The sequence below is a fragment of the Orcinus orca genome, chromosome 5 (genome assembly GCF_937001465.1).
Source record: "Orcinus orca chromosome 5, mOrcOrc1.1, whole genome shotgun sequence".
NCBI classification, from domain to species: domain Eukaryota; kingdom Metazoa; phylum Chordata; class Mammalia; order Artiodactyla; family Delphinidae; genus Orcinus; species Orcinus orca.
In genome coordinates, this window is record NC_064563.1 from 77,437,611 (window position 1) to 77,452,194 (window position 14,584).

General features: G+C 38.5%; 1 protein-coding gene across 6 annotated transcripts in view; it reads left to right on the plus strand.

Annotated features, from left to right (window-relative positions):
* The window catches only part of UBXN7 (UBX domain protein 7), a 67,508-nt gene that overhangs the window by 43,699 nt on the left and 9,225 nt on the right, over window positions 1-14,584 (plus strand). For all 6 annotated transcript variants that reach the window (XM_049710350.1, XM_033403792.2, XM_033403795.2 and 3 more), the window contains 2 exons: window positions 13,182-13,575; window positions 13,705-13,784. In XM_049710350.1, the coding sequence (XP_049566307.1) occupies window positions 13,182-13,575; window positions 13,705-13,784 (474 nt within the window). The remainder of the gene's footprint in view (window positions 1-13,181; window positions 13,576-13,704; window positions 13,785-14,584) is intronic.

Genomic DNA, 14,584 nt, shown 5'->3' on the forward strand with positions numbered 1-14,584 from the left:
AGACCTGGATTTAGAAGTAAACAATATGAATATGTAGCAGTGAGCAGGAAGACTGACCAGCAAGCCTGGTAACAGAAAAACCCACTTCTTCAGGGGCAGCACCGCTTGGACTTTTGGAATCCAGGTCTGAGCAGCAGCGGAAATGGTATTTTTGCTAGAACAACTCTCATGGTGTAATTGGGCATTATTGCTGGTTACATACCTTTAGGACCTGGGTCTCAGGCCCACCCAAAGATTATTTCTATATTTGATTTCTATAATATGCTATCACTAGGCAGACCTGTTTGATAATTGATAGCAAGATTAGTTGCAAGTAGGAGACCTTCAGAGATGTGGGAATCTCACACTGGTTGTAGCAACTGTTTGGGTTTGATGGCAGTGAGGATAAAATTAGTTACAGAGGATGTGACTTTAGCAGTCCAATATCATGCAGTGATGAAACAGTTCCTTAAGTTATTACCTAGAATAAAGTGCCCACTTAAGGAGAGGCTATGGGTGCTTGCCAAGGATTTGTATAGAATTCTTTTTCCCCCCCCTCCATTACTCAGAAATTTTACTTAAGTAGAATTCTTTCTTAAGGCATTAAAAAACCCAGGAAGTTTCTGTGATTTCCCTAAGAGAGTTTTCTCATCTTTTACAGTCATAGGCTGATACTGTCAAAACACAGAGCCTGAGCTTGTGAGTTGATGAATTACAACATAAATTGAGTTTAAAATCTCACTAGATCTCTTATAAAAGTTAAGGGACTTAGTAGGGAAAAGAGTGGGACCATAAAATTGGACAGTGACATAGGGCTGATTTGGGTGACTAGTACCTCAGACCCCACTTCTGAACTAAATTCTCTGAATGTTACAAATTTTGATCAACTATGTACAAAGAGACACAGCAACAAATAATGGCTTAAACAAGGAAGACATCTTTTCTCAACAAGAAATTCAGAGGCAAGCAGTCTAGGACTTGACTCATGTGGATGTCATCAAGGAACCAGGTTCCTTCCTGTTTTTTCCCCCCTCCATCCTTAGTATTGGCTTGTGTCCTCGTGGTCACAGTACAGATGCTACACTCCCGTATTCCAGCATGGACAAGGAGGGAAGGGGGTGGCGTCTCTATTACAAAGGTAAAACAGCCACAGATAAAGAGTTCTGCTTGTTTTAGCTGGACACATTTTCTTGTACACAGTTGAGGTTCTTTTAATAAGGAAGCAAAGAAGACTGGGTATAAAATAGGAAACTAACAGAGTCCATCATAATGTCATTCTTTAAAATCAGCCTTCATGATACACAGTGTTATTATCTGTAGTCAGTCCAAGCCATTGCATGTCACGTGAGCACATCTGTTTGCTTTCTTGTGAGTGCTATTTAAGTTTATTTTGAAAAATTTCAAAATAGCTTTGTTGAAGTATAATTACTGTCTAGTAACTGAGTATATTTAAAATTTGCAGTTTGACAAGTTTAGATATGAGCATCTTTTCATGTGCTTTTTTACCTTCTGTCTCTTTTGGTAAAGAGCCTATTCAGATCTCAGGCTCATTTGTCTCTTACTGGGTTGTATATCTCTTTTTTTGTGGGGGGGTGGGGCCCGTGCTGTGCAGCATGTGGAATCTTAGTTCCCTGACCAGGAATGAAACCCGTGCCCTTTGCAGTGGAAGTGCGGAGTCTTAACCACTGGACTGCCAGGGAAGGCCCCTGGGTTGTATATCTTTTAATTGAGTTGTAAGGACTTAAGATATAAGTCCTTTGTTGGATATATGGTTTGCAGATATTTTTTTTCAGTTTGTTGCTTGCTTATTCATTTCACGATGGTGTTTTTGAAGAGCAAATTTTAAAATGTTGATGAAATCCAATTTATCAACTTTCTTTTTTATTTTAACGTTTTTATTGGAGTATAATTGCTTTACAATGGTGTGTTAGTTTCTGCTTTATAACAAACTGAATCAGTTGTACATCTATCCCCATATCTCTTCCCTCTTGCGTCTCCCTCCCACCCTCCTTATCCCACCCTTCTATCTGGTCACAAAGCACCGAGCTGATCTCCCTGTGCTATGCGACTGCTTCCCACTAGCCAGCTATTTTACATTTGGTAGTGTTTATATGTCCATATATAACCTACCACTCTCTCACTTTGTCCCAGCTTAGCCTTCCCCTACCCCGTGTCCTCAAGTCCATTCTCTAGTAGGTCTGCGTCTTTATTCCCATCTTTCCCTGGGTTCTTCATGACCAGTTTTGTTTTTTTTTTTAGATTCCATATATATGTGTTAGCATACGGTATTTGTTTTTCTCTTTCTGAATTACTTCACTCTGTATGACAGACTCTAGGTCCATCCACCTCACTACAAATAACTCAATTTTGTTTCTTTTTATGGCTGAGTAATATTCCATTTTTTATAGAGTGACCATATATGCATGGGTTTATCTCTGGGCTTTCTATCCTGTTCCATGGATCTATATTTCTGTTTTTGTCCCACTACCATACGGTCTTGATTACTGTAGCTTTGTAGTATAGTCTGAAGTCAGGGAGCCTGATTTCTCCAGCTCCGTTTTTCTTTCTCAAGATTGCTTTGGCTATTCCAGGTCATTTGTGTTTCCATACAAATTGTGAAATATTTTGTTCTAGTTCTGTGAAAAATGCCATTGGTAGTTTGATAGGGATTGCATTGAATCTGTAGATTGCTTTGGGTAGTATAGTCATTTTCTTTTTCTTTTTGTTTTTTTTTAACGTGGTACAAACTTTTTTTCTAATTTAATTTAATTTATTTTTTTATACAGCAGGTCCTTATTAGTCATCAGTTTTATACACATCAGTGTATACATGTCAATCCCAATCGCCCAATTCATTACACGACCACCCCCGCTGCTTTCCCCCCTTGGTGTCCATATGTTTGTTCTCTACATCTGTGTCTCAATTTATGCCCTGCAAACAGGTTCATCTGTACCATTTTTCTAGGTTCCACATATATGTGTTAATATACGATATTTGTTTTTCTCTTTCTGACTTACTTCACTCTGTATGACAGTCTCTAGATCCATCCACGTCTCTACAGGTGACTCAATTTCATTCCTTTTTATGGCTGAGTAATATTATGTTGTATATGTGTACCACATTTTCTTTATCCATTCGTGTGTCAGTGGGCATTTAGGTTGCTTCCATTACCTGGCTATTGTAAATGGTGCTGCAGTGAACATTGAGATGCATGTGTCTTTTTGAATTACGGTTTTCTCTGGGTATATGCCCAGTAGTGGGATTGCTGGATCATATGGTAATTCTATTTTTAGTTTTTTAAGGAACCTCCATACTGTTCTCCATAGTGGCTGTATCAATTTACATTCCCACCAACAGTGCAAGAGGGTTCCCTTTTCTCCACACCCTCTCCAGCATTTGTTGTTTGTAGACTTTCCCATGATGCCCGTTCTAACTGGTATGAGGTGATACCTCATTGTAGTTTTGATTGGCATTTCTGTAATAATTAGTGATGTTGAGCAGCTTTTCGTTTGCTTCTTGGCCATCTGTATGTCTTCTTTGGAGAAATGTGTATTTAGGTCTTCTGCCCATTTTTGCATTGGCTTGTTTGTTTTTTTAATATTGAGCTGCATGAGCTGTTTATATATTTTGGAGATTAATCCTTTGTCCGTTTATTTGTTTGCAAATATTTTCTCCCATTCTGAGGGTTGTCTTTTCGGCTTGCTTACAGTTTCCTTTGCTGTGCAAAAGGTTTCACGTTTCATTAGGTCCAATTTGTTTATTTTTGCTTTTATTTCCATTACTCTAGGAGGTGGATCAAAAAAGATCTTGCTGGGATTTATGTCAAAGACTGTTCTTCCTATGTTTTCCTCTAAGAGTTTTATAGTGTCCGGTCTTACATTTATGTCTCTAATCCATTTTGAGTTTATTTTTGTGTATGGTGTTAGGGAGTGTTCTAATTTCATTCTTTTACATGTAGCTGTATAGTTTTCCCAGCACCACTTATTAAAAAGACTGTCTTTTCTCCATTGTATATCCTTGCCTCCTTTGTCATAGATTAGTTGACCATAGGTGCTTGGGTTTATCTCTGGGCTTTCTATTTTGTTCCATTGATCTATGTTTCTGTTTTTGTGCCAGTGCCATATTGTCTTGATTACTGTAGCTTTGTAGTATAGTCTGAAGTCAGGAAGTCTGATTCCTCCAGCTCCGTTTTTTTCCCTCAAGACTGCTTTGGCTATTCGGGGTCTTTTGTGTCTTCATACACATTTTAAGAGTTTTTGTTCTAGTTCTGTAAAAAATGCCATTGGTAATTTGATAGGGATTGCATTGAATCTGTAGATTACTTTGGGTAGTATAGTCATTTTCACATGATTGATTCCTCCAATCCAAGAACGTGGTATATCTCTCCGTCTGTTGGTATCATGTTTAATTTCTTTCATCAGTGTCTTATAGTCTTCTGCCTACAGGTCTTTTGTCTCCTTTGGTAGGTTTATTCCTAGGTCTTTGATTCTTTTTGTTGCAATGGTAAATGGGAGTGTTTCCTTAATTTCTCTTTCAGAGTTTTCATCATTAGTATATAGGAATGCAAGAGAGTTCTGTGCATTAATTTTGTATTCTGCAGCTTTACCAAATTCATTGTTTAGCTGTAGTAGTTTTCTGGTGGCATCTTTAAGATTCTATAAGTATAGTATCATGTCATCTGCAAACAGTGACAGCTTTACTTCTTCTTTTCTGATTTGGATTCCTTTTATTTCTTTTTCTTCTCTGATTGCCGTGCCTAGAACTTCCAAAACTATGTTGAATAACAGTGGTGAGAGTGGACGTCCTTGTCTTGTTCCTGATCTTAGAGGAAATGCTTTCAGTTTTTCACCATTGAGAATGATGTTTGCCTGGGTTTGTCATATATTGCCTTTATTATGTTGAGGTAGGTTCCCTGTATGCCCACTTTCTTGAGAGTTTTTATCATAAACGGGTGTTGAATTGTGTCAAAAGCTTTTTCTGCATCTATTGAGATGATCATATGGTTTTTATTCTTCAGTTTGTTAATAGGGTGTATCACATGGATTGATTTACGTATATTGAAGAAACCTTGCATCCCTGGGATAAATTCCACTTGATCATGGTGTATGATCCTTGTAATGTGTTGTTGGATTCTATTTGCTAGTATTTTGTTGAGGATCTTTGTATCTATATTCATGAGTGATATTGGTCTGTAATTTTCTTTTTTTGTAGTATCTTTGTCTGGTTTTGGTATCAGGGTGATGGTCGCCTCATAGAATGAGTTTGGGAGTGTTCCTGCCTCCACAGTTTTTTGTAAGAGTTTGAGAAGGATGGGTGTTAGCTCTTCTCTAAATGTTTGATAGAATTCACCTGTGAAGCCATCCGGTCCTGGACTTTTGTTTGTTGGAAGATTTTTAATCACAGTTTCAATTTCATTACTTGTGAATGGTCTGTTGATATTTTCTATTTCTTCCTGGTTCAGTCTTGGAAGGTTATACCTTTCTAACAATTTGTCCATTTCTTCCAGGTTGCCCATTTTATTGACATAGAGTTGCTTGTAGTAGTCTCTTAGCATGCTTTGTATTTCTGCAGTGTCTGTTGTAACTTCTCGTTTTTAATTTCTAATTTTATTGATTTGAGTCTTCTCCTGCTTTTTCTTGATGAGTCTGGGTAATGGTTTATCACTTTTGTTTGTCTTCTCAAAGAACCAGCTTTTAGTTTTATTGATGTTTGCTATTGTTTTCTTGTTTTCTATTTCATTTATTTCTCCTGTGATCTTTATGATTTCTTTCCTTCCACTAACTTTGGGTTTTGTTTGTTCTTATTTCTCTAGTTCTTTTAGGTACAAGGTTAGATTTTTTTATTTGAGATTTTTCTTGTTTCTTGAAGTAGGCTTATATAGCTATAATCTTCCCTCTTAGAACTGCTTTTGCTGCATCCCATATGTTTTGGATTGTCGTGTTTTCATTGTCAGTTGTCTCTAGGTATTTTTTTATTTCCTCTTTGATTTCTTCAGTGATCTCTTAGTTATTTAGTACCATATTGTTTAGCCTCCACGTGTTTGTGTTTTTTACGTTTTTTTCCCTGTAATTGATTTCTAATCTCATAGCGTCATGGTCACAAAAGATGCTTGATATGATTTCAATTATCTTAAATTTACTGTGGCTTGATTTGTGACCCAAGATGTGATCTATCCTGGAGAATGTTCCGTGCGCACTTGAGAATAAAGTATAATCTGCTGTTTTTGGATGGAATGTCCTATAAATATCAATTAAGTCCATCTTGTTTAATGTATCATTTAAAGCTTGTGTTTCCTTATTTATTTTCATTTTGGATGATCTGTCCACTGGTGAAAGTGGGGTTTTGAAGTACCCTGCTGTGATTGTGTTACTGTCAATTTCCCCTTTTATGGCTGTTAGTATTTGCCTTATGTATTGAGGTGCTCCTGTGTTGGGTTCATAAATATTTACAATTGTTATATCTTCTTCTTGGATTGATCTCTTGATCATTATGTAGTATCCTTCTTTGTCTCTTGGAATAGTCTTTGATTTAAAGTCTATTTTGTCTGATATGAGAATTGCTACTCCAGCTTCCTTTTGATTTCCATTTGCATGGAATATCTTTTTCCATCCCCTCACTTTCAGTCTGTATGTGTCCCTAGGTCTGAAGTGGGTCTTTTGTAGACAGCATATGTATGGGTCTTGTTTTTGTATCCATTCAGCCAGTCTATGTCTTTTGGTTGGAGCATTTAATCCATTACATTTAAGGTAATTATCGATATGTATATTCCTATTACCATTTTTCTATTTGTTTGTGTTTGTTATTGTAGGTCTTTTCCTTCTCTTGTGTTTCCTGCCTAGAGAATTTCCTTTAGCATTTGTTGAAGTGCTGGTTTGGTTGTGCTGAATTGTCTTAGGTTTTGCTTGTCTGTAAAGGTTTTAATTTCTCCGTCAAATCTGATTGAGATCCTTGCTGGATAGAGTAATCTTGGTTGTAGGTTTTTCCCTTTCATCACTTTAAATATGTCCTGCCACTCCCTTCTGGCTTGCAGAGGTTCTCCTGAAAGATCAGCTGTTAACCTTATGGGGATTCCCTTGTATGTTATTTGTTGTTTTTCCCTTGCTGCTTTTAATATTTTTTCTTTGTATTTAATTTTTGATAGTTTGATTAATATGTGCCTTGGCGTGTTTCTCCTTGGATTTATCCTGTATGGGAACTCTGTGCTTTTGGACTTGATTAACTATTTCCTTACCCATATTAGGGAAGTTTTCAACTATAATCTCTTCAAATATTTTCTCAGTCCCTTTCGTTTTCGCTTCTTCTTCTGGGACCCCTATAATTCGAATGCTGGTGCGTTTAATGTTGTCCCAGAGGCCTCTGAGACTGTCCTCAGTTCTTTTCATTCTTTTTTGTTTATTCTGCTCTGAAGTAGTTATTTCCACTATTTTATCTTCCAGGTCACTTATCCATTCTTCTGCCTCAGTTATTCTGTTATTGTTCCCTTCTAGAGAATTTTTAATTTCATTTATTGTGTTGTTCATGATTGTTTGTTTGCTCTTTAGTTCTTCTAGGTCCTTGTTAAATGTTTCTTGTATTTTCTCCATTCTATTTCCAAGAGTTTGGATCATCTTTACTATCATTATTCTGAATTCTTTTTCAGGCAGACTGCCTATTTTCTCTTCATTTGTTAGGTCTGGTGGGTTTTTACCTTGCTCCTTCATCTGCTGTGTGTTTCTTTGTCTTCTCATTTTGCTTAACTTACTGTGTTTGGGGTCTCCTTTTTTCAGGCTGCAGGTTCTTAGTTCCCGTTGTTTTTGGTGTCTGTCCCCAGTGGCTAAGGTTGGTTCAGTGGGTTGTGTAGCCTTCCTGGTGGAGGCGACTAGTGCCTGTATTCTGGTGGATGAGGCTGGATCTTATCTTTCTGGTGGGCAGGTCCACGTCTGCTGGTGTGTTTTGGGGTGTCTGTGACCTTATTATGATTTTAGGCAGCCTCTCTGCTAATGGGTGGGGTTGTGTTCCTGTCTTGCTAGTTGTTTGGCATAGCGTGTCCAGCACTGTATCTTGCTGGTCGTTGAGTGGAGCTGGTCTTGGCCTTGAGATGGAGATCTCTGGGAGATTTTCGCCATTCGGTATTACGTGGGGCTGGGAGGTCTGTTGTGGACCAGTGTCCTGAATTTGGCTCTCCCACCTCAGAGGCACAGCCCTGATGCCTGGCTGGAGCACCAAGAGCCTGTCATCCCCATGGCTCAGAATAAAAGGGAGAAAGAAAGAGAGAGAGAGAGAGAGAGAGAGAGAGGGAGAGGAAGGAAGGAAAGAAAGAAAGAAAGAAAAGAGAAAGAAAGGAGGGAGGGAGGAAGGAAGAAAGAAAAAAAGGTAAAATTAAAAAGTTATTAAAATAAAAAACAAAAAATTATTATTAAAAATTTTTTAAGTAGTTAAAAACAGAAAGAATGAAGAGAACAACCAAACCAAAAAATAAATCCCCTAATGATAACAAGCACTGAAAACCATACTGAAAAAACAGAAAAAAACCAGACAGAACCCTTGGACAAGTGCTAAAAGCAAAGCTGTACAGACAAAACCACACACAGAAGCATACACATACGTACAGAAAGAGAAAAAGGGGGGAAAATATATATCATTGCCCCCAAAGTCCACCTCCTCAATTTGGAATGATTTGTTGTCTATTCAGATATTCCAGAGATGCAGGGTACATTAAGTTGACTGTGGAGATTTAATCCGCTGCTCCTGAGGCTGCTGGGAGAGATTTCCTTTTCTCTTCTTTGTTCGCACAGCTCCCGGGGTTCAGCTTTAGATTTGGCCCCGCCTCTGCGTGTAGGTCGCCTGAGGGCGTCTGTTCTTCACTCAGACAGGACGGGGTTAAAGGAGCAGCTGTTTTGGGGTCTCTGGCTCACTCAGGCCGGGGCGGGGCGGGAGGAGTATGGAGTGCCGGGTGAGCCTGCGGCGGCAGAGGCCAGCATGATGTTGCACCAGTCTGAGGCGCACCATGCGTTCTCCCGGGGGAGTTGTCCCTGCATCACGGGACCCTGGTAGTGGCGGGCTGCACAGCCTCCCAGGAGGGGAGGTGTGGATAGTGACCTGTGCCTGCACACAGGCTTCTTGGTGGCTACAGCAGCAGCCTTAGCGTCTCATGCCCGTCTCTGGGGTCCGCGCTGATAGCCACGGCTCGCGCCCGTCTGTGGAGCTCCTTTAAGCAGCGCTCTTAATCCCCGCTCCTCGCGCACCAGGAAACAGAGGCAAGAAAAAGTCTCTTGCCTCTTCTGCAGTTCCAGACCTTTTCCCAGACTCCCTCCTGGCTAGCCGTGGCACACTAGCCCCCTTCAGGCTGTGTTCACGCGGCGAACCCCAGTCCTCTCCCTGGGATCCGACCGAAGCCGGAGCCTCAGCTCCCAGCCCCCGCCCACCCTGGCGGGTGAGCAGCCAAGCCTCTCGGGCTGGTGAGTGCTGACCGGCACCGATCCTCTGTGCGGGAATCTCTCCGCTTTGCCCTCTGCACCCCTATTGCTGCGCTCTCCTCCTTGGCTCCGAAGCTTTCCCCCTCCGCCACCCTCAGTCTTCGCCCATGAAGGGGCTTGTAAGCCTAGTGTGTGGAAACCTTTCCTCCTTCACAGCTCCCTCCCAGAGGTGCAGGTCCTGTCCCTATTCTTTTGTCTCTGTTTTTTTTTTTTTCTTTTGCCCTACCCAGGTACTTGGGGAGTTTCTTGCCTTTTGGGAGGTCTGAGGTCTTCTACCAGTGTTCAGTAGGTGTTCTGTAGGAATTGTTCCACATGTAGATGTATTTCTGATGTATTTGTGGAGTGGAAGGTAATCTCCATGTCTTACTCGTCTGCCTTCTTGAAGCCTCTCTCAGCTTTCTTTTATACTTCATGCTTTTTGTGTCTTATTTGAGAAATCTTAGCCTAACCCAAGATTTTATCTCATATTTTTTATAGTTTTAGCTCTTCAGTCAGTGATCCACTTTGAATTAATTTTTGTATATGGTATTAGGGTGGGGTTGAGTTGGGGTTTTTTGTTTGTTTGCCTATGCCTGTATGCTTGTCCCAGCACTATTTGTTGAAAAGATTATCCTTTTCCCATTGAATTGCCTTTGTGCCTTTGTACCTTTTTCAGAAATTGATCATGGATGTGTGGGTTTATGGCATCTATTCTTTCCAGTGATTGATTTGTCTACCTTTATGTCATTATTTTACTGTCTTAATGATTACTATAGCTTTGTAATAAGTCTTGAAATTGCATGGTGTAAGCCCTTCAACTTTGTTCTTTATAGTTGTTCTGGCTATTTCAGGTCCTTTGCATTTCAGTATAAGTTTTAGAATCAGCTTGTCACTTTCTTCGAGGAAAGCTGCTGGGACTTTGATTGGAATTACATTAGCTCTATGGATCATTTTGGAGAGAATTGACATCTTAGCAGCATTGAGTCTTCATATCCATGGACATGACATATATCTCTCCATTTATTTAAGCCTTGAATTTCTCTCAGCAATGTTTTGTAGCTTTTGTATATTGACCTTGTAGCCTGCAGCCTTGCTACACTCACTTATTAGGTCTAGTAACTTTTTTGTAGATTTCTTAGAATTTTCTATATACATGGTCATGTTGTCAGCAAATAAAGACTGATGTACTTCTTCCTTTACAATCTCTATTCCTTTTATTTCTTTTTCTTTTTCTTTCCAGTACAAAGTTAAATAGAAGTAGTGAGATTAGACATCCTTAACTTGTTTCTGGTGTTGGGGTGAAATTATTCAGTATTTGACCAATAAGTTTGATGTTAGCTATATGTTTCTTATATATATACTTTATCAGATTGAGGAAGTTTCCTTTTATTCCTGATTTGCTGAGGTTTTATGAGAGGTTTTTGTCATGTGATTTTTTGTATCTATTGAAATGATAATATGGTTTTCTTTTTTAGTGAATTCCATTGGTTGGTTTTCTAATGTTAAACCAACCTTACATTCGTGGGCTAAAACCCACTTGGTTATGATGCATTGCTTTTTTATATATTGTTAAGTTTGATATACTAAAATTTTGTCAAGAATTTTTATATCTCTGTTTATGAGGGTTATTGGTTTATAGTTGTTTTTTTTTTTTTTGGTCTTTTGTTTTCCGTGTAAGAGCTTGATCTTGTCTGGCTTTGGTATCAGGTTAATGCTGGCCTCACAATGAACTAGGAAGTATTTCTTCCTGTTTGGTTTTCTGGAAGAGTTTGTGTAGAATTGGTATTATTTCTTCCTTAATAATTGATGACATTTACAAGCGAAGCCACCTGGGCATAGAGTTTTCTTTGTAGGAAGTTTTAAACTACAAATTCAATTTCATTGATAGATATAGGACTATTTGGGTATCTGTTTCTTCTTTATTGAGCTTTAGTAGGTTGTGTCTTTCCAGGGATTTGTCCATTTTACCTGAAGTGTCAAAGATGTAAAGTTGTTCATTGTATTTATTATTCCTTCAATGACGGTGGTATCTGTAGGGATGGCCCTTTTTCCAGTCCTGTAACTGGTAATTTGTGGCTTTTTTTCCCCTGACAGTCTGACTAGAGGCTTATCAAGTTTATTGACTTTTTAAAAACCCAGCTTTGGGTTTCATTGATTTTTCTTTTGTTTCCTAAGTTATTGGTTGATTTCTGTCCTTTTTCCTTCTGCATGGTTTGAGTTTAATTTAATTTTTTTCGTATGGGGTACTTTTTAATTTAAGATGGAAATTTAGTTATTAATTTGAGACTTTCTTTTCTAATGTAGGCATTTAGTTCTATACTTTCTCTGTAAGTGCTGCTTTAGTTCCATTCCACAATTTTTTTTAGCTGCAAGGGGAACTGGTAAATAGAATTTTTTAGTGGGACATATTTCATTTATAGACATAATTAGGATTCTGTAAGTAAGGATTCAGAGGAGAAAGAATGTTGGGTGGGAAGCCAGCAGTGTCTACCATGGCAGCAGTCTTTAAAAATCAAGCTACACGTTATGCAATATCATTATTATAAACCTGCAGTTCACCTAAGCCATTGCAGGTCACATGGGCACATCTACTTGCTTTTTGTTTTTGTTTTTTTTGGTGGTAAATTAGCCTTAAGTTTCTTTAAAATTTAAAAAAGTTTTTTGCTATATGATTGGCAGATAGGGAAAGCCAAATTGAGGGTCCTTTAGTTTTTTGTTAGCAACCTAAACTTTTTATGGTGGAAAATTTTTAAGTACAAGGAATTTATTGAGCTTCTGTGTATCCATTAACTGATTTCAATAATTAACAACATGTGGCCAGTCTTATTACAGTTATACCCCATCCTTTGTGCATTATTTTGAATCAAATCTCAGAATTCATTGTTTCATTCATTAAATACTTTGGCATGTATCTTTAAAAGATAAAGGTTCTTTTTATTTTTAAAAAACAGTCACAGTACCATTAACATAACCTCTAAAAATTAACAGTAGTTCCTTTATATTATAAGGTATCCAGTGTTCAATTTTTGGCTATCATAAAAAATTTTTTTTGTATAATTTGTTTTGAGTTAGGATCTAAATAAGTTCCATTCAAGCAATTCATATTTTGTGACTCAATAAGTTTAGTGAAACCTGTGACATTAGAACTTTTCCAAGGCAAAAGCTATTGAAAATTGTTTTTCATGATCACAGTGAAAACCTTCATTGAAATTAAGCTTGGGAAAATATAGTTGTTTTTTCATATTTTTTTTTGCGGTGTTTTGTTTTGAATGTTAAAGATCTGACTGTTAGATTTTTTGAAAAATGATCATTACTGAGTTATTGATTGATTGATACCCTTCTGTGCGCCAAAGCAGGGCTAGTTGAAGTATACAATGGTAAGCAAGATAGACATCTTTCTCTGTGTTTAGTCATTTTAAATACTGATGTTTTGGTTTTATATTTGAAATCTTAATTCATGTCTTGTTCTGGGCAAGGAATAAATTGTTTTCTTGATTCCTCTCCCCTACCACCAAATCTTGTGCTTGCAATCATTGTGCCAGATGGTATGACAGTTTTTATTTTTGTTTTTAAAATTCCATTCCAACTTGGCTGTGTAAGACAAAGTTGTTGCCCTCAAATAGCTTAAAATTTAATAGAAGAGATACATCCAGCAGAAAATAATAATGGCAAGCTGTTACATTTCCTGTGCCCTATTTGACTTGATTATTTTTGGGTTTAACTGTTTTCTTTTTCTTTCTACCCATGTTTTATGACTGCATCTTGCAGGAGAGTCTTATAGATGCAAGTGAAGACAGCCAGCTAGAAGCTGCCATCAGAGCCTCCTTGCAGGAGACACATTTTGATTCCACACAGACAAAACAGGATAGCCGCTCAGATGAAGAATCTGAATCTGAACTTTTTTCTGGCAGTGAGGAGTTCATATCCGTTTGTGGCTCTGATGAGGAGGAGGAGATAGAGAATCTTGCCAAGTCTAGAAAGTCTCCCCACAAAGATTTGGGGCATAGAAAAGAGGAGAACAGAAGGTCACTGACTGAGCCCCCTGCCAGAACTGAGCCTGGAACAGCCACAAACCACCAAGGATTGCCAGCGATGGATTCAGAAATATTGGAGATGTCACCTGAAAAATCAGATGGAATAGTGGAGGGCATTGATGTAAATGGTGGGTTACATTTTAGATTTCCTTTACTTAATACTTGAATATTACTGAAGGGATTTGTTTATTTGTTTAAATTAGTCTTCTATCTTAAGCAGCTATATCTCTCTATATATTTTTTAACCCTTCCTTTAGGACCAAAAGCACAGCTGATGTTGCGGTATCCAGATGGAAAAAGGGAACAAATCACTCTTCCAGAGCAAGCTAAACTACTAGTAAGTATATCTAATTGGAAGCATTTACTCGAAGCAGAAAAACTAATTGGCATAATTAGCTTGATGATTCTTTGAAATATGTGTTAGGTCTGACCTCTAACTGGAAACTTCACTGTGGTGAATCTTAATTCCAACTGCTTTATTTCCTTCCCAAATTATCTTGGGCAACTCACATAGTCCATTGTAGCCAAGGCATTTCTGTTCCATGGCTGCATGTAATAGAAACCCAACTGAAATTATTACCTGGAAAAGGGGAGTGGGGTTATTTGAAGACTGTAGAGGGGCCTCCTGGGTTTCCTAGTAGCTGGAACTGCAAAGTAGTTAAGAACCAAGACTATTTTCCTGTGTGTTTCTCTTGTGGGGCCTGTTGGGTTTTCCCCTTGTGATTCTCTACTTCATACCATTCTTCTCTCTGTATTCTGGTGGCTTTTGTTTGCAAAACAGCTTGTACATAGTCTGTCGTACCGGTGCTTTGAGGGCCTTTTCCTCCAGAGTCAACAGCTGATGGGCCCTCCCTCCATATTTTTCAACTTCTAGAAAAGAGAATGAGTCTGACTTGCTTAGATTAGCCTATGAATGGATCCTCCTTGAGTCAGGTGTTCATACCTGGCCATTTGCTGTGGCTAAAAATAATTAGAATCTTGAAGACTGTGACTTGAATGCAAGTAGGCTCTGGCCTCTGGTGCTAATATCCAGACTGTCTCCCTAGTCTAGTAATTGGAAAGGAATGGGAGATGAGACAATGAATACAACAAGTATAGACCACTTTTTTGAGAAGGTTGGTTGTGAAGCTAGAGTGG